At 43.7% G+C, this 20,491-nt stretch overlaps 1 protein-coding gene across 3 annotated transcripts in view; it reads right to left on the minus strand.

The window, feature by feature from the left end:
- Positions 1-20,491, minus strand: part of CRADD (CARD and death domain containing adaptor protein) — a 118,497-nt gene that overhangs the window by 84,529 nt on the left and 13,477 nt on the right. Inside the window, exons 1-3 of one of the 3 annotated variants that reach the window (XM_074941905.1) lie at positions 6,606-6,709; positions 3,331-3,628; positions 1,886-2,014 (exon numbers count right to left, since the gene is read on the minus strand). In XM_074941905.1, the coding sequence (XP_074798006.1) occupies positions 1,886-2,014; positions 3,331-3,628; positions 6,606-6,704 (526 nt within the window). In that variant the 5' untranslated portion in view covers positions 6,705-6,709. Of the gene's footprint in view, positions 1-1,885; positions 2,015-3,330; positions 3,629-6,605; positions 6,710-20,491 lie in introns of those variants that run through there. The other 2 variants (XM_074941906.1, XM_074941907.1) reach the window with 2 other exon arrangements.

Raw genomic sequence — 20,491 nt, forward strand, 5'->3', positions numbered from 1 at the left:
AAAAATCAGATATCAGGTATGGCTATTTGCTTGCTATCTTGTTTTCAGATTCCGTGTTGCTACAATAAAAATAAAAGGCACACTAATCTAGTCTGGAGCCCTTTTCTAGATTACACACACAGTTTGGCAATAGGAATATCAAGCAGAGGCAACCACTTGAAACCAAATAACATAATGTGCATAGATAAAGTACATTAGTCACAAACTATTTGCTGTAAGAAAAAACAATCCAAGAAAGAATACGAATCTGCAACTGTCCTTCTAATATCAAACTGTATGATGCTGCTGATCATACTTGAGGGTCCAATGCATGTAACTGTAAAGTTTATTCAGACGATAAACTAATAAGTAGCAAATATATATACCACTAATCTACAACAAGCAAAAATATTACCATGATGGGTCAGAGCAATAAGGTATTTTTCAACACTGTTTAATACTGCAGGTATACACTGTGATTATAGCTCATACAACTCATGCCCACCCATCATATATGCTTTTTATTCTCAATAAATGGTGAATGTTATTGGGCCATTTCTGTAGCCAGAGAGAAAGCATAAAATGCTGTCTACACAGGTCCAGCAAAAAAAGTGACTGTGTTTTTGATGGAATATGATGAGAATGTTAAATTTGCACAATTTAGCACTCAAAAAATAAAATCAAGAAATACCAAAATTTAAAGTTGCACATTCATGCTAAAAATCTACTTCCCAGTATGTATGTATTATGATACAAAACCTGATTCTGATCTCACTTACATGGGTGTAAATCAGGGGTAACACCACTGAACCAATGCACTTTCACCGGGTGTAAGTCAAAGAATCATTCAAAAATCTTTAATCACATAATGGTTCTCATCCTCCACCATATATTATCATTCCTTCCTCTCCATGCCCCTTCCCCACCCCCAAAACTCAGATACACATTTGTGGCATCTTGTAACTTTTAGGAATGGTGCTGCTTCCACCTTAGCTCATTTCCAAACTTTGGAAAGTTTCAAGAGAATGAAACCAATTGCACATCCTACTTCAATCCCACCATGTTAGAAGGGCACCATGGGGGAAATTTACATTGTTCTGCACCCTCTCCCCCAGAACCGTTACAAGGGCATGGCAAATTGGGGCGACTGCCCCGGCCCCGCGCTTTGTGGGGGCCCACGCTTCATGAGGAGGCGGGCAGGGAGGTGAGGCGGGAGTCAGCGGGCAGGGAGGGGGGAGGAGGAGCCCCCCTACCAACCTTCCCCTCCCCCCTACACTTCCCACTCACCAGCTGGCCCCGTCAATCAGCGCCTCCCCCTCCCTCCCAGTGCCTACCGCCAATCAGCTGTTTTGTAGCATCTGGACTCGGTGCTGGGGAGAGGATGGAACTGGGTGGGGAAGAGGCAGGGCAGGGGTGGGGCTTGGGGGGGAAGGGGTGGAGCAGGGGCAGGACCTGGGCAGAGCCGGGGGTGGGAGCATCCCCCAGCAGATAGAAACTTGGTGCCTATGTCCTGGGCCCCACACCCCCGTAGGGACAGCCCTGCTCTCCCCACCCACCAGGTTAGCCCTTCACCTCCTCCCAGGGCAGTGAGTGCCACACTTTTGTGAAACACTGCCTTATACAATACAAAAGGAATGTGTCAAGGTAGAAAAATGTACCCAACTTCTATTGCCTTTGGATCAGGCCTATGCTGAAGGTGCACAGCAAACGAGGAAAATGTTTTTTGCTTTGCCTCATTGATTACTCCACTCGTAAGATGTGCAGCGAATGAGGAGCTTCACTGAGTACCTTCAATAAATATCCATCACTGTGTAGCTAAATCAGCTGGGAGCACCCCTGCTGTGTAGCCTTCCTTAGCTATGCACCTTCACAAGTGTAGAGAGAAAAATCTTGTGCAAAAACTTACCTGCACAGAACATTTTTCTTTCAGTGAATTGTAACATGGTCAAATCAAGGCCAGTTTCCAGCCAAACACTCAAAGGCTCTGAAGTAAGGACTAATTCCCTGCTAACTTCACACCATTTTGGCACTACAGCTGTTAAAAAAAAATGTTGCCAGTGTCTTTTTACGATGAGGGAAGTGCATTTTATTCACTCTCCTTGTACTTAAAAATATTTGAATAATTTCATACATACTTTTTTTTTTTTTTTTTTTTAAATCATTTTCAAGCAAAGCTGAACCCTAGAAAATTTCAGACTGGAAGTAGAAAGTTTTGGAAAGATACTGGTAAGTGTCAAGACACTAAGGGTTAGAATACAAATTTGTGCAATTTTAACAATGTCTCTCAGCTCCTTGTCCTGTTGTAATTGAGCAATGGACAGGAGGTTTGCGGGACTGGTCCTAGATATTTAAGGTGGAGGGCATGAGTCCCATTTACACCAAGGCCTACTTTACACTGCTCTGGGAACGTAAAGGTACTTAAAGTTGACATAAACGTACATTTACACCTCCTTACACTGTCAAAGTGGGGGAAAAGCAGCCTTAGTGTAAATGAGAATCAAACCCAAAATCAAGCTTGCATCATTCCTAAAACTAAACACTAATGTACATTTGGTCTCACTGGGACCTGCTGCATTCTTAGCTGTTCTTGTGTCACTATCATATTTTTATGCTTCCATAGAGGCTGTTGGAGTCTACTTGTAATGCTATAGGTAGTTTATCAAGCAGTAAACAACAAAAAAGCTAACAAATATCCATCCATTAAAACAAAACAAAAAACAAAACAAAACAGAATAAAACCCCTATTAAAAAAAAAACACACACACAACATATATTTTATGGACTGGACCCTTGTGACTGATGAGGTGGTTTATAGACCTGTTCTTCAGCTAGTTAACACCATTCCTAAGCTTACAGCAGAGTCCTTTTTTGGCCAGGAGGTCTAGTGTCTCCTTCCTTGGGAGGCTGTGGAAACTTCTTCACTGGAGGTTTTCAAAAGGAGGCTGGATAGCCATCTCTCTTGGATGGTTCAGACACAACAAATCTTGCATCTTGGCAGGGGGTTAGCCTAGACGACTCTTCTAACCCTCTGATTCTTTCCTGCCTGGGCCCTCCAGATTCTGCTCCTCCTGAACCAACGCTCATCTTTTTCCCCCTCTGCTGGGCTGCCTATCAGGACCTAGGAACCTAGCCTAGCCTCTGCCCATCTCACAAGATCTGCATTACTTCCTCTCACTCAGCGGACTCTCAAGAAATATGGTCTGTGGCCAACCATGGGCACCATGCATCACGTCTACGTGGCACAGCCTCTCTCATCCCAAATGATGATATCAACACAGTCAAGAAAGTGCAGCTCTTTGGTTACTAACATCAAAGCCAACGTGAAAACCACAGTGATAGTTCTGGTCTTACCTACAAGATCCTCTGCCATAATTTCCTTACGCGTTCTCTCCAACTGGTCTCTCACCCATGGAAACTCCTGTAAGGAATCTAAGAACGTCCGAAAGGCCTTGGGTCCTCTGGTAGGAAGGATATCTAGAAGCATCATGGTTTTTCTGTGATTGGTGGCTTGGGACTTTATTTCTTGAAGGTGGTTTTCTGTTAGAATGCCTTCCTGGTAGAGATAGTGAATGATGAGCCCCTCCACCAGCACCTCTGAGCAGAGCACCAGCCGCAGGGAACGCAGAACCTGCTTGTCTCTGGCATCCATCTGTCACGAGGCGTGTGAGAGAAGAAGCAGGACACGTGAGATATTAAAATGCTTCAGTTTTTAAGATCAAAGAAAGCTATTTTACTGTTCAAAGTGTTTAAAAAGAAAACCACCCTATGATCAGCCAAAGTGGGAACCATATATCACTGCTCAGACACCTTTTTTTCTGCTGGGATTTCATGTATCGCCTCAGCTGGGAGTTGATTTCTTACCTCTCAGATTGCACCTGGGGCCATGAATTTGGGACCTGATCCTTCTCCTACTGAAGTTAATGTGTGTTTGCCTTAGTGTAGACTTAGATGGGAGCAGAACTGAAGCACTAAGGCCACAATCCTGTAAACTCCTTGGAACAGGGATGCAGCTGGATAACTGGTAGGATTGGGGCCTTGAGATTAAAACAGCATGTTTCTGAGTCAGTCGCTTTTTTTGCGGGAAGTGAAAAACTGAGAATTAGGGCAGGACAGACTTACTGTGAAAGGATTTAAAAGGAAAGAGCTCAAGATCTTTTCTGTATCTGAAACAGCTCAGCTTGTATTAAACACAATAGAATTAGTTGTCTTTAATTACTTGGGTGTACACTCAATGCAAGACACCCATTAGAAACACTCCTGGTGCCCCATAAACCAAAATATTTCAAGGATTAACCTGGTAGTTCCTATATGAAAGACAGTTTTTGCATGGAGTCAACCATTTCCTGAGAGAAGAAAAAGCTAGTGCTGCTCTCGCTTCCTCTCCTCTCAACCTCAGTTGAACTCTTTTTGCGCACACACACCCATCTTCCCAGCATATAACATTCCACAACTCCCCTCCCACATGGCTCCCTTCCAGAAAGCCAAGGCCACTCAGGCTGTTTGTAAGAGATTAGAGGAGCCAAGATTGCACTGATGAGCAGTCCTGATCCTTGCCAAGAGCTGCTGGGGGAAGGGGGAAGTGGAGTGAGGTGTGTACATATCTTAGATATTTACAAAGGACCAACAACCCCTTTGTGTTTTTAAATGATGCTTAAATACCAGTGTCTTTCAGGCTGGGAAGAGAGCTCCCAAAGTCTAGATATTTGGAGGGGGAAGGCGCTGGACAGGGAACCAAGCAGAAGACCTGGAGACTTACCATGATCCATTCCTGAGGTGAAATCAGCCTAGAAGGAGAGTTTAAAGATAGAGCACAACTAAAAGCAAAGAGCTCCCCCTTTCTCACTTTGGATAGGCTATTACCAGCAGGAGATATGCATCCGATGAAGTGAGCTGTAGCTCACGAAAGCTCATGCTCAAATAAATTGGTTAGTCTCTAAGGTGCCACAAGTCCTCCTTTTCTTTTTTCTCACTAATTTCCCCCTCCTGACTGTTGCAGTGAGAGCTCCCCCTCCTGTTCCAATCTACTATAACCACTGTCTGGAAGGGATCCAAGATCAAGCTAGAGGAGGCTTTTTTTCTTTTCTTTCTTTTTTTTTTTTTTTTAAAGTAAATAATAGTGATGGTGGAGGGGAAGAGAGAGAAGAAACACCAGATCATCCCTATTACAGAAAACTGCTGTCCACCAAGCAAGAAGACCAAAGTTACAGTAAAGTCAAAAATTTCCCAAGTATTTCTAAATATTTGTGATTTTTCAATTTCAGGACCAGACTAAGAAACATTCACTAACTCAGTGGTACTTGTACAGTCCCTGACTTGCACTTTGGTATTGCTATAGACACAGGGGAAATCACTATTTGCATGCATACATTGATGTGGAAGCACACCAGAAGTGAAAGTTGAAAATCTGGCTCTGACTAGCTTCCTCATACCCATTTATTTAACCTTTGAAATAAACACTCTAGCTTTTCCCCAGATTTAATAGCTATTATATTAATTGGTTTCTCTGCAAGTCAATAATAATTTGGATTGGATCCCTAGGACTCCTGGCACGTTTCAATAGGGAAGTTAGTGCCTGGTTAGGCAGGAATGATGTGAGCCATTAACTCCAAACGGCCTCATTATTATCCTATCAGGGCTGGATGGTTTTTCCCAGCTTTTTCAGTTGGAAAATGCTCCATAAACGACATAGATTCACACTTCAGAAGTTATCAATACATAATTTAGAAAACAGGTGCATCCATTACAATAAAGAACAAACAGATTGGCTATTGCCATTCATATTACTGGCACTACACGTCTAGTATTTTCTGTAGCTCATCTAATCTAGCAGGTAAGATTTAGGGTTCCCCCCCTCTTCATGATTACTTTATGCAAGAGGAATAATGTCATAAAGCTGTAGGGAGACATTTGTCGTTTCATTGACTCGATATATGCGGCTACTGTCTCAGACTCTGTGTAAATACACATAGCTCCAGAACGCCACCTGAAATTCATTGAGAACTTCATAGCTTTCCCGCAGGAGATGAAACTGTCTCAGGGGTTCTGGGGTGGCTGGTAATTTAACTCTAGTAACACAGGAATCCACCAACAAATTACACTTACTATACATCAGACTGAGTCTGGCTGTTTTTTCATAGCACTGTGTCCGTAAAACAGACAGGACAAAGCCCTTAGCTACGGTAGCTGGGTAGGAGTGGATCTAATCCCCTGAGGTGTGCAAGGCAGGAGCGTTGTAGCCTCCCATGCTAACCGGAGACCCGGCTCAGCAGCAGCACCATAAATCACAGCAGCACTGCGTGTCTCCGCAAAGCCACCATATCACTATAAACCGAGCCGGTAGCAGGATCTGTCAGTACTGCGGAAGCTGCTGCGGGAGGACAGCCTACCATGGCTGGACCTGTCTTGGTGTGCGTGTGCATGTAAGTGCCTGGACTGATCTTCCAAAGCCAGCGCCGCTGGGGGCAGCAGGAAAGGTGCAGAGATCATAAGAAGCGGGCTAGACAAGAGACTGGAGGCAAGGAGCGTGCAAGGCCAGCCCCCAGTGCAGGGGCAGCCGGGCTCCCAGCCAGCGCCTGGGGAAAGCACTGCGGAACCGGCGTTCTCCCCGGTCACTGAAGCGTACTTACAGCCGGAAAGCCAGGGATTACACACGCTCCCGGCCCGGGGCTGGAGGCACCATCTTTGCTGAAGGCAAAAGGGCTGAACAGGAAATGCCCTGCCTCCATCCTTCTTAAGGGGACGAGTCCTCCAGAGGAAATGCAGCAGCCATGTTTGTTGAGGTCAAATGCTTTGCCGTAGAAAGCGCAGCAGCCATCAGTGTTGTGGACACAGGCACTCCCAAGTGTTAGACTAGCAGAGAGCACTTACCTAGAACATGCCGTGTAAGTGTAACGTGAGTTGTAATCGCTACCCCTGAGAGATTGTTCTTTGTCTGGAGCGGTGTTGTAGCCCTAGCAGTCCCAGACAAACGCAAAATCTTTTATTGGACACACCTCTGTTAGTAAGAGAGACAAGCTTTCTAGCTACACAGAGCACTTCTGCCGGGGGAGGGGGGGAGAGAGAGATTGGTCTTTGTCATTAGCAGCCAACCTGATTGTTACAGTGCTCATATGTCCGTCCATGAAACAAGGTGACTATTTAAAATGCTCAAAAGTCAGAACTATAATAGTTAAGGTTGAACATGTAACCTTAATTCTGCCCCATTGTGCATATGCATTAAAGTACAGTCATTTAATTTTAATAGCAAACTGTAAAATTTATAGAACTATAATTATATCAAAAATCCATTGGAAGGGAACAGTTTGGCTCAATATTTAGATTTTGCACAAATTAAGAAAAACTTCCTTTATTACAAATGTTGTTACGTTTTATTCCAATGGAAATTCTTTTTTAAACAAACTTCTACAGTGATTACAACTCAAAAAATGCAGTACTAAAAATGTACAAATTAAACGGACTGTAAACAAAGGTGAAATTGACTTGATTGTCCAAATTGAGGGAAATTCAAAAAAGTAAACAACATAGCAAATGAAAAGCAAATTGAGTTTTTAAAATGTTGTCAGTTTTAAAAATCTAAGATGTCATTATTAGTAATACAGACTCCAGTTCTGCAACACACACACATGTTTAACTTTACTCACTGTGAGTAGTCCCATTAACGACAATGAGGGCATGTAGTTAAGGGCATGTAGTTAAGTAAGCACATGTCTTTACAGGATCTGGGCCATCAGTGAGCCTGCAATTGCATGTGCACAGCAGAGCCCCCTTCTGCATTGTAGGATGGAGTCCATAGGCAAGACAAAATGTTTCCTCACACCACATGACTTTTCACTCAAAGTGCCCCTTTTAAACTGAGATAGACAAAACTAAGGCTCCCTATTCCAGAATTAGTTTGGTATTACTAAATTTACCAAGTTTCAGAGTAACAGCCGTGTTAGTCTGTATTCGCAAAAAGAAAAGGAGTACTTGTGGCACCTTAGAGACTAACCAATTTATTTGAGCATGAGCTTTCGTGAACTACAGCTCACTTCATCGGCTGCATACTGTGGAAAGTGCAGAAGATCTTTTTATATACACACAAAGCATGAAAAAATACCTCCTCCCACCCCACTCTCCTGCTGGTAATAGCTTATCTAAAGCGATCACTCTCCTTACAATGTGTATGATAATCAAGTTGGGCCATTTCCAGCACAAATCCAGGTTTTCTCACCCCTCCCCCCCCACAAACCCACTCTCCTGCTGGCAATAGCCCATCCAAAGTGACCACTCTCCTCACAATGTGCATGATAATCAAGGTGGGCCATTTCCAGGACAAATCCAGGGTTTAACAAGAATGTCTGGGGGGGGGGGTAGGAAAAAACAAGGGGAAATAGGTTACCTTGCATAATGACTTAGCCACTCCCAGTCTCTATTCAAGCCTAAGTTAACTGTATCCAATTTGCAAATGAATTCCAATTCAGCAGTCTCTCGCTGGAGTCTGGATTTGAAGTTTTTTTGTTGTAATATAGCAACTTTCATGTCTGTAATCGCGTGACCAGAGAGATTGAAGTGTTCTCCGACTGGTTCATGAATGTTATAATGTTGACATCTGATTTGTGTCCATTTATTCTTTTACGTAGAGACTGTCCAGTTTGACCAATGTACATGGCAGAGGGGCATTGCTGGCACATGATGGCATATATCACATTGGTGGATGTGCAGGTGAAGGAGCCTCTGATAGTGTGGCTGATGTTATTAGGCCCTGTGATGGTGTCCCCTGAATAGATATGTGGGCACAGTTGGCAACGGGCTTTGTTGCAAGGATAGGTTCCTGGGTTAGTGGTTCTGTTGTGTGGTATGTGGTTGCTGGTGAGTATTTGCTTCAGGTTGGGGGGCTGTCTGTAGGCAAGGACTGGCCTGTCTCCCAAGATTTGTGAGAGTGTTGGGTCATCCTTCAGGATAGGTTGTAGATCCTTAATAATGCGTTGGAGAGGTTTTAGTTGGGGGCTGAAGGTGATGGCTAGTGGCGTTCTGTTATTTTCTTTGTTAGGCCTGTCCTGTAGTAGGTGACTTCTGGGAACTCTTCTGGCTCTGTCAATCTGTTTCTTCACTTCAGCAGGTGGGTATTGTAGTTGTAAGAATGCTTGATAGAGATCTTGTAGGCGTTTGTCTCTGTCTGAGGGGTTGGAGCAAATGCGGTTGTATTGCAGAGCTTGGCTGTAGACGATGGATCGTGTGGTGTGGTCAGGGTGAAAGCTGGAGGCATGTAGGTAGGAATAGCGGTCAGTAGATTTCCGGTATAGGGTGGTGTTTATGTGACCATCGTTTATTAGCACTGTAGTGTCCAGTGACTATAGTGAGAATTCATATTTATGGACAAACTCACTTTGGGGTGTTCAGGGTTTTTTTTATAACTGTAATGTTCTTTCACAACTGTTTTTGTGAGTGGAGATGAATTTAGCAACCTTGTCTTAAAATAAAAACAAACAAACAAACCCTACAACAAAAAAACAAGCACCAAAAATGCTGGGAATTCCCTTTTTTTTTTTTAAGGTTTTAATGAATGATCATTGTTTCACAAGTAATGGGAAGAGTGGCTGTAGCACTGAAATGATTATGCACACAGGAGAGTGGGAATGGTGTCTGCATTCTAGTACTAAAACTTTCTGACAGGGCTACATCTGAAAGGGAATAAGAGGGAAGTGATGCATAAATGTGGCATGATTGCATCTCCAAGTCTGTGAATGAGAGGATGGAGTAATGCCTGTTCTCTGCCATTCTTTATATTCCTTTAGGACCCTGATTGGCTAAAAAGATGCTGGCTTTCTCTGCCTGTCTATCTGTCTCCCTCAACCCAACCCATTCAGTCTCTGTTGGCTCCTATGCCTCCAAAGCTTCTCAAAGCCTACAGTGTCCAGGACTTTCCCTTCTGGATTCCAATGATTCACAGCTGCTGTCAGCCACAGAAGTCTGTCCTCACAGCACAATTGCCCATATACTAGTGTGATATTCATATATTATGTACCAAAGTGTGGTAGGTGTTGTATAAGCACTTAGGGAGACAACAATCTAAAAACCAGAATCTGCTAAGTCTTCAGTAGGATTCCAATCCTGTCTTAAAGAGACAGAGACAGAGTTAGTTTCCACAAGTACATCAGGAACAGCATTTTGCAAAAGTGTGACCAGGATAGGGATACCCTCTGTCACCCGTCTCTCTATCCCCAAGTGGTTAGTTGTGTGACTGCTCCCCTCTGGGAGATCAGCTGCACAGCTCCCTTTCAAAGCCTGACCACTGGTTGGGTGCCTAGGTCCACAGATGCTGGAACAGCTGTTCTGTCCGGGGCAAACGCCCCGCATGTAATCAGTGAGGAGACATTCCTGTACTCCCACCAATTCTCTCAGCTTCCTTCTCTGGGTCCCCGTGTAAGACACACATCTCTGTGCTCTCTAGAGTGGGATCTATCCCCTGTTCAGCTGTGAAGGGCTCACAGCTAACAGCCGAAACAGTTCTTTCACTGGCAAGCACTATACCCTCCTCCCTCTCTGAGTTGGGTTTGCCTCCAATTACAGAATCAATCGATCCGTCACTCACCTCAGTGGTCTCTACGATTCCATCACCCTTCACTGGTCTTCCCTCTAGGACAGGGGTGGCCAACCTGTGGCTCTGGAGCCACATGCGGCTCTTCAGAAGTTAATATGCGGCTCCTTGTATAGGCACTGACTCTGGGGCTGGAGCTACAGATGCCAACTTTCATATGTGCCAGTGGGTGCTGACTGTTCAACCCCTGGCTCTGTCACGGGCCCTGCCCCCACTCCACCCCTTCCCGCTCTCTCCCCTGAGCCTGCCGTGCCCTCCCTCCTCCCCCAGAACCTTCTGCATGCCACGAAACAGCTGATCGGGAAGTGTGAGGGAGAGGGAGGTGCTGATTGGCAGGGCTGCCAGTGGGTGGGAGGCGCTGGGAGCAGGGGAGGGGGAAGCTGATGAGGGGCTGCTGACATATTACTGTGGCTCATGGGCAACATACATTGGTAAAGTCCGGCTCCTTCTCAGGCTCAGGTTGGCCACCTCTGCTCTAGGACTCATCTCTCTATGCATCCTAGAGTGAGGTCTGTCCCTTGCTCACCTGCAACCTGCTGGCAGCCAGCAACCTGGAGAGTTTTCTCATTGAGAGGCAACACGCTCCCTTCCCCCGCAGGAGGAGATGCTGCCTTTAGCTACAGGGCAGCAGGAGCTGGTCTCAACCACACCCACCCCTGGAAGCGTACAGTTTTCCACTGCTGCTGAGGAATTAAAGAGACACTCCCATTCTTCCAGTAGTTCCTGAGATTTTACCCTTTCCCTCTGGGGTTCAAGCATAACATTTCTCCTTGACATCCCAAGCTACACAGAAGAAATCATTCCCCAGCAACAAGGCAATCAAGTTGTCATTTACCACAGCCACAGCCAATACAGCTTCCATTTCCAAATCCTCAGTTTCTATATGCACGTTAGCCAAAGGCACAAGGATTTTGTAACCTCCTACAAATAAAAGCTCTGCCATCTGTCCTTGCAATAAGTCACTTTCCTGTACAACATTCCTTCTAACCACAGAAATTTCTGCCCCTGTCTTCCCACCCAAGGCATTCCTTGCCATTAATCCTGACAGCCTTCATGTGCTTTATGCCTGTCTGTGAAAAGGCTACTTTTACAAACCCTGTATGATCAGTGGCAATTGCCTGAGGTGCCTCTGTGCTCTGGGTGGCAGCATTCACATGAGTTGCTTGCTGCCTGTTCCCTCCAGGCACAGGACATTTATTCCTCAGGTGTTCAGTGGGATTAGAATCATAGAATCATAGAATATCAGGGTTGGAAGGGACCCCAGAAGGTCATCTAGTCCAACCCCCTGCTCGAAGCAGGATCAATTCCCAGTTAAATCATCCCAGCCAGGGCTTTGTCAAGCCTGACCTTAAAAACCTCTAAGGAAGGAGATTCTACCACCTCCCTAGGTAACGCATTCCAGTGTTTCACCACCCTCTTAGTGAAAAAGTTTTTCCTAATATCCAATCTAAACCTCCCCCATTGCAACTTGAGACCATTACTCCTCGTTCTGTCATCTGCTACCATTGAGAACAGTCTAGAGCCATCCTCTTTGGAACCCCCTTTCAGGTAGTTGAAAGCAGCTATCAAATCCCCCCTCATTCTTCTCTTCTGCAGACTAAACAATCCCAGCTCCCTCAGCCTCTCCTCATAAGTCATGTGCTCTAGACCCCTAATCATTTTTGTTGCCCTTCGCTGGACTCTCTCCAATTTATCCACATCCTTCTTGTAGTGTGGGGCCCAAAACTGGACACAGTACTCCAGATGAGGCCTCACCAGTGTCGAATAGAGGGGAACGATCACGTCCCTCGATCTGCTCGCTATGCCCCTACTTATACATCCCATAATGCCATTGGCCTTCTTGGCAACAAGGGCACACTGTTGACTCATACCCAGCTTCTCGTCCACTGTCACCCCTAGGTCCTTTTCCGCAGAACTGCTGCCTAGCCATTCGGTCTCTAGTCTGTAGCGGTCCATTGGATTCTTCCATCCTAAGTGCAGGACCCTGCACTTATCCTTATTGAACCTCATCAGATTTCTTTTGGCCCAATCCTCCAATTTGTCTAGGTCCTTCTGTATCCTATCCCTCCCCTCCAGCGTATCTACCACTCCTCCCAGTTTAGTATCATCCGCAAATTTGCTGAGAGTGCAATCCACACCATCCTCCAGATCATTTATGAAGATATTGAACAAAACCGGCCCCAGGACCGACCCCTGGGGCACTCCACTTGACACCGGCTGCCAACTAGACATGGAGCCATTGATCACTACCCGTTGAGCCCGACAATCTAGCCAGCTTTCTACCCACCTTATAGTGCATTCATCCAGCCCATACTTCCTTAACTTGCTGACAAGAATACTGTGGGAGACCGTGTCAAAAGCTTTGCTAAAGTCAAGAAACAATACATCCACTGCTTTCCCTTCATCCACAGAACCAGTAATCTCATCATAAAAGGCGATTAGATTAGTCAGGCATGACCTTCCCTTGGTGAATCCATGCTGACTGTTCCTGATCACTTTCCTCTCATGTATTACAGTGATAGCACCTTCTGGGTTCCTCTGTTTTTACAGATTTGGGATGAGGACTAGAGGAATGGATTTGGGGAGGTGAACACCCATTCCCCCTCTCCCCCATCTTCTTCCAAGGGGTAAAACGGGAACCCTGCTTTCAGGGGTGAAAGTAAAATGGAGCTCTTACAGGTACGGGGCCAGTTCTGGCCCCTCCGGAAGGGGCGGGTCCTCAGGTGGAAAGGGCGGGGCTGGGGTCAGTGTCCCCCAGCCAGCCCATCTGCGCTGCCTGGCTCACACCGCCCAGGGCTCCAGTGGCGATTTAAAGGGCGGTAGTGGCAGCGATGGCCAGAGCCCTTGGCCCTTTTAAATTGTGGCCCTGGGGCAGCTACTTCTCCCCCCGCTCCTCAGGTCAGCAGCCCGAGGAGGGGAAAAAGGGACAATGACATTAAAGGGGCTTTAACATTGCTGCCCCTTTTGTGCCCCCCATCAGTGGCCCTGCCGGGTCATCACTGCCCCTTTTGCGCCCCTCCCATCAGCAGCCCTGCCAGCTTCTTACTAGTTTCACTTTCACTTATTTTGCTCCTTTTCTGTCCCTACTTCCCTTTCCCAAAATAAGCAAACAGAAAATAACAAACTGGTAACCTCTTTGACTGATCTCAAGCCACCACACTTAAAACTCACTTAAAATCACCACCAGTGTATGGAGTGCTCACTCAGAACAACAAGCTGTGCATTTAATCCTGCCAACTATGCCACTGTGACGGGTTACCCCCAGGGTGCCACCTGGCACTGGGGTACCCCGAGCCCTCTAACCCACCAGCCTGGGCTCGCTTTCACACTGTACTGCTGTGACAAGCTGCCAAGCCCTCCAGCCTGCACTTTCACCAGCATTCACACAAATAGGGACATGCAGGCTCTCTAACCACCAGCTTCCCAGCCTAGGACCCCAGAGCAGTACCATTCTACCCTGGTCAAATCTGGTCAGTGTATGGGTTTAATACCCAGTCTGCCTCTCCCTCAACGTGAAGAGAACAACACACACTTGTGGTGACCAAGCAGAGATTTTCCCCAAGCACTCCAGTCAGTGCTCACTGGTTTGGATTAGAACATAAAATAAATTTAACTACAAAAGATAGATTTTAAGTGATTATAAATGATGGCAAAGAAATCAAAGCAGATTACCTAGCAAATAAACAAAAGCACAACCTAAACTTAATATACTACAAAGACTGGATATGAATAGCAGATTCTCACCCTAACTGATGGTACAGGCAGATTTGTAGATTCTTAAGGCACAAGCTACACTTGCTTTGCAGCTTGGAATCCCCAGGTGTTTCAGACACAGGCTAGAAATCCCTTTAGCCTGGGTCCAGCACTTCCCCCACTTCCTCAGGTGTTTCCAGGAGTCTTCTTGTATGGGGAGTGAAGAATCCCAGATGATGTCACTCCCTGCTTTATATAGCTTTAGCATATGCTGGGAACCCTTTGTTTCAAAGCTTGGTTCCCAGACCAGTTTGTGGAAAGATATTAACATCCCAAGATGGGAGTCCAGCATCATATGGTCTTGTCACATGTCCTTGTAGAGTCATAGCAGCCATTACTTACAGGCTGTCTGTAGCATTCTCAAGAAGGCTCACCAGGTAGGGGACAAGCTTCTCCGAAGGCCTATTGTTTTTCCTAATGGCCCATTTCCCTGATCAGGCCCTTCCCAATCACAGATCTAGACTGAAAGCATCTTGTCTAGTGGGTGTTACCCAGGTGTAACTACATTTGAAATACAGATAAGTAGTCAATATTCATAAATTCAGATACAAAAATTATACTAACATACAAAAAGGATGATCATATTCATCAAATCATAACATTTTCAATGATACCTCATGACTTATCTTGTACAAAATTCATCATAATTATGTCATAATTTTATCATAACAACATTACTATGATGAATATGGGGTGCAGTGTCACACCTGCAACTAGATCTTTGCAGGGAGACTTCAGTGATCATGTGGAGTCCTATTACAATCAATGAAACTCTCTGCAGGCTTGTGGGTGCACCTGCAAGGGACTCCTGGCAGTACTGGGGCCTAAAGGAAATGAAGAAGGTGGGAGAAAAGGATATAGCAAACAAGCAAAGGGATGAGAGTGATGACTGACATCTTTCGTTAGTTCCATTGGGTTTATGTCATTGTTGGTTTTTGTTTGTTTGTTTTTCATATATGTTTATATATTCTATATAATTTAATGTTTTATATGTCTATATAAAATCCCCAACTGCCTCTCTGGCTGGCCACTATTAGTTCTTAATTTTTTCATTCATTGCTTACTTCATTATAAATTATTTTGAACCCTTTCCTAGTTCTGAACCTCCTCCCCCCCCCCCGCATTTGTTTGCATATCCCTTTCCCATTTATTATTTCTACTTGGTCAGTAAGCTAAAAATAACTATTTTCAAAATGTGTATATATATATATATATATATATATATATATATATATATATTAGCCCTAGTTTTTATTTCTTGCCTTTGTGTGTGTCAAATCCCCCTAGTGTTTTGTGATTGGTAGGGGCACAAGATTGTCATGGTGCTCTCGGGCAATGGGTTGGAAGCATTAAGCCACTAACCTGCTGCTCTTCATAGAAGCAGTCTTGTCTTGAGACGTAGCCCACTGAGGCAGCCACTACTATACACTTCTTCACCAGAAATGGAATTTTCATCTCACCCCTGGGAAGGGGTAGAGAGAGCAGGCAGTAGCAGAATCTTCATACACACCCTGTTTGGAGTAGCTGGGGGGGTGGGATCTTTATACCCCTGCACAGAGATACATGGTGATACCTTCCCCCAGGATAGCAGTCCTTCAACACCAGTCAGGTAAAATATTCCACAAATGTCCATACTTTCTCTTTTTTTGATACTGCTAAGAGAGAAGTCAATAGGGCTTTGCTCGGGCCCATTAGTCTGCCTGTGAGACACAGATGTAGGATCAAGGCCACAAGGAGCAATTTGGGGTTGCTCTTCAGTTATAGAATACCAAAATGGTTGGACCTAGAGAAAGCAATTTCCCAGTCTTTTGACTGTTCTTCCTTTCTTTAGTAACATTGCAAATCAATTTAGCCTCCATTCACTGTATTTAGATCTCCCTTCAGCATTTCCTATTGACTAATACATTGCCTGGGAATAAACATCTTAAATTGGCTTCTGCAATAGTATTAAATATAAATACCACATATAACAAGAAAATTGTTCTAGGAGGAATGGCTCTCTACTGCTGCTTCAAAATTCTGTTGACAGGCTAGTTGATATTACTACTATTAGATTAAATTAGTTAGACTGCCCAATTTTAAAAGATATTTTTTGCTACTTGGGGAGGGTCTTGTACTTGAGAAACCTATTTTCAGCAAGTTATTCTTATTTTACCTATGTTAGTACAAAATTCCATTACATAAATAGTTGCTCATGGGGTACAAGTGTTCCCTCAAGTGAAATTCATTAGCCAACTTCTTGGATTCTCCCTAAGACATTCAACAAACATTCTAAACTTCCTATTTTAAACACTTCTTGTCTCCTATTAACTTTTTAGAACATTCAATGTTGTTGTAGCCATGTTGGTCCCAGGATATTAGAGACCAGGTAGGTGAGGGAATATACTTTATTGCACCAACTTCTGTTGGTGAGAGGATGAGCTTACACAGAGCTCTTCTTTGAACCAACAGAAGTTGGTCCAGTACAAGATATTACCTTACCCTCCTTGTCTAGAGCCACATTTAACAAAAACGGTGACTAGTTTCAATAGTACAGAAACCCACTCAAAACTTCAAACTGATTTTGGTGGGGAGCTTATATATGAGAAGTGAATTTTTGTTGAAACTGAACTTGTATCCAGAATATATCTTCATTTATAAACTCCTCTTTTGGAAGCAGAAAGCAATATATTGTGTTCAGCCTGATACATGATATCCGGAAAAAAACAGTAACAAAGATTCCCCAAAGGATTCCGTATCTACATGCTACATAACTTTAATAAATATGATCTCATAATAGCACACGAGGGGATAAACTTTCAAAAAGCCTTGCTACATGCTTGTTTCCTAATTAGAAGGCTGTATGTAATTTCCTGTCTTCTGATCATCACATTATGTATTGTTTACATAATTCTTTGAAGATGTAAAACTCTCAAAGTGTTAAAAAATAGGACCACTAGTAGTAGTATTTATTACATTCTTTCCCCCCGTGCAACTGAATGATTCTGTGTGTTTCATATTTGAACATGGGGCAGTAGGTTAGTTGTACTAGCCAATTTATATTTTTTGTGAACTATCGCTGTAATATACTTTGGGTTTGATCTTGAGAAGTGCTGCACTTGCCCAGCTTCTGTGGACTTTAATGGGAATTGAAGGTGCTCAGAAGTACACAGGATTGGGCCTAGGTTCATGTTCTTTTTTTTTTTTTTGGGGGGGGGGGGTGTCTATCACTAATGAGTTTCTCTAAACGATTAACAACAATATTTAGTCCTAATGGATCTTTTTATTCCTGCTTTCTTTTAAATCTACTTACCTGAAATCCGTTGGGGTTTTGTAACAAACATTTGGACTCATTATTCAGTGGAGGTATTGACTTCCATCGTAAGTGTGTGCTCAGCCACATGAAAGTACCACACCCAGAGCTGTAACGTATACAGTATTATACACAGTTACCTACTTTGCACCTCATTTGAACAGCTGCATAAAACTTAAAACAAATGAAAAAAACTTTCCCATATAAGAGAAATATTGGTAAACTAGGACCCATCTCAACAAAAACAGTGGTATTTTTACATTGTATTTACTGTACTTCAGATGCCATATACAAACCAATATTTGTTTATTGTTATTAATAGTATCTTATTAAATATGAACATCTCTTTCACAAGAATCTGTTTTATCTAGATAGTTGAAAATGTAATACTTAAACAACAGGAGCCTATGATCCATAGATCCAATAGTGTGATTTAATGTAATTTCTTGTCACATGTCATCAAAGTACTTTCTTCTGAGTGAGGATAGGTGTCAGGCATCATGTGTGCTTGAGTGATGACAGGTGCTTGCTTTTTATAACCTAATTTATTTTTTAAACTCGGTTTGCAGCACATATTGTATCTGGGGACTGCACTAGGGATTAAAGAAAAGAGTGGCTATATTACCAGAATGCGTTGACTTGTAGGCAGTCACAGTGAGTCTGCTACCAGCTGCTCTGAGTGCTGAGGACTCTCCTTTAAGAAATAAAAATAGCAGCTGCTGCAGCTGCTCCTGAAAATTTTGCCACCTTGTTATGCAAATCTAATTTGTATGTACAGTTTAAATCACTCAGACAATTAAGCATATTTGAAGTTGTTTATGGAAACTTTTCTCAGCTATTTGTTGGGGACTGTACTCCAGAAATAACTGCGACAAAGCTAAGAATATATAAACCAAAGTATTATTGGTTAGAGCTAATCTACTGCATATGCTAGGTGTATTTTGCATTATCGAGTTGAGTCTGACTTAAAAAAAAACCCAACAAACCTCCATGCCTCTTTTCCTTCAATTTTTTCACTGATGTATGGCTTACAGCAAAGTTAATACTTTATGTGGGCCCAGGACACATTACAACCTAAAAGGCAAGGTTCAAGGTATACTGGGTTTGAGAAGTGTTTTAAAAGAGTTACAATATATTTTATCAGTATATATACTATCACTTACGTAGCACTTCTGGAGAGGCAGTCTATTAGCAAATCTAAAAGAATATTTGAAAGTAGTCAGCCCCCGAAAAAGTGGCATGCCCATTTTCTGGGATTATTTCAATGTGAGGCATTTAAATTATTTTAAAATAATGGCTAAATAGCATCTTACTCTAACACTTCCGTAAATGTGACTGAATGTTTTTACCTTACATACATGTACAGATTTGTCAGTTTTTCAAGACTAGACAGTGAGATTAATAAAATCATTACTACTTGACTCAGACTGGTGTACCAATATATCATTTACACATTAGTGTATTTTATTGAGGTAGACAATCACACAAATGGACAAGTTCTTCCTTCTTGTGCAGCAGCACCAGTGACCCCAAAGAGGTATATTATAATTGTACCTAAAGTGCAACTGAGATGTTTGACAGTCTTTCAGATACCAGGGAGAGTTTGTAGGGCTGGCAGTGAGGAAATCCAATATTTGTAAACAGAGCAAAACTGGCATGGAATCATGGACGACAATAAACAAGGAACCTCAGGATCCATTTATACAGTCACTCTTCAGAGCAGAGTCATGTGGTCTCTGAAAGCCTCCCTTCACAATTTTCCACTTTTCTGGTGGCCTGGTTGTTTCTCTCAGATGTATACAGAACATAAGGAATCATATTATCCAGGCCTGGGATGATCAAACACTGAGACCTGGAATGTTATATCACTGGAAGCCTGACAACTGTACTTAACGTGCATACATTTGCAAATTTTAAAAAAATGAACATCTGACTGGACCTGTGCCTTCCTTGGAATGACACAAACTATTACTTTGATTTATTGTATAGTGCTCAGAAGTGTCACAGGTACTTCACAGAAGAGAGAGAAATTCATAGAGTAAAATCCTGACCCCACTGAAGTCAATAGCAAAGCTGACTGACTTCAGTCATGCCAGGATTTTACCCATTGTCTTTGATCCAAAGAGCTTAGGCCCAAATCCACAAAGGTACTTACATGCTTAAGTCCCAGTTTTAGGTTCCACTGTGATCCACAAAACCCCAACCAAACTCTGTAGGCGCCTAAACTCATTCAGCGCCTCAGTTTTCAGCGTAGAAGTTCCATAAGTGATTGTTTCTGCCTCTGGGCACAAGTGCTGCTGCCTCCCTCTAGGTATGTCACACCTAAGCCCCAGGGCAAATCACAGACTTGGGAAAGATAGGCATTCATAGTCATGCATGGGGCCTGATCCAGTAGGTAGCCTTTGAACACTCCTATGGGATCAGATGCCATTCAAAATGGCTGGAGGTAGTGATGAGGCCCAGCTTATAAGTTTAGCCCAATGATTAGAATATTCACCTGGGATGTGGGTGACCTAGATTCACTTTCTCCCCTTTCTATCAGAGGGGAGAAAGGATTTTAACAGGCTTCTCCCCCATCTCAGGCACTCTGTGCTATGGGACTCCTTCAGTCTCTCCTGTTGAAGCTGTTCCCTGGTGGCTAACTAGTGAAAGTGATAGGAACTGGGGGACTGGAGCCAGGGGTCTCCTACCTCCCAGGTGGCTGCCCTAACCACTGGACTAGTTTCTCTCTCTCTCATTCTGGTCCAAAGACCATTTAAGTAAGTATCCACAGTGGAACAGTCATTGGGCCTGAGAGAGAGCAAGCAAGAGAGAATGACTCTATAATCCCATGGTTAGAGCACCCACCTGCGAGGTGGGAGACCCTGGGTCCAGTCCCCCAGCACCTATCA

The sequence above is a fragment of the Natator depressus genome, chromosome 1 (genome assembly GCF_965152275.1).
Source record: "Natator depressus isolate rNatDep1 chromosome 1, rNatDep2.hap1, whole genome shotgun sequence".
NCBI lineage: Eukaryota > Metazoa > Chordata > Testudines > Cheloniidae > Natator > Natator depressus.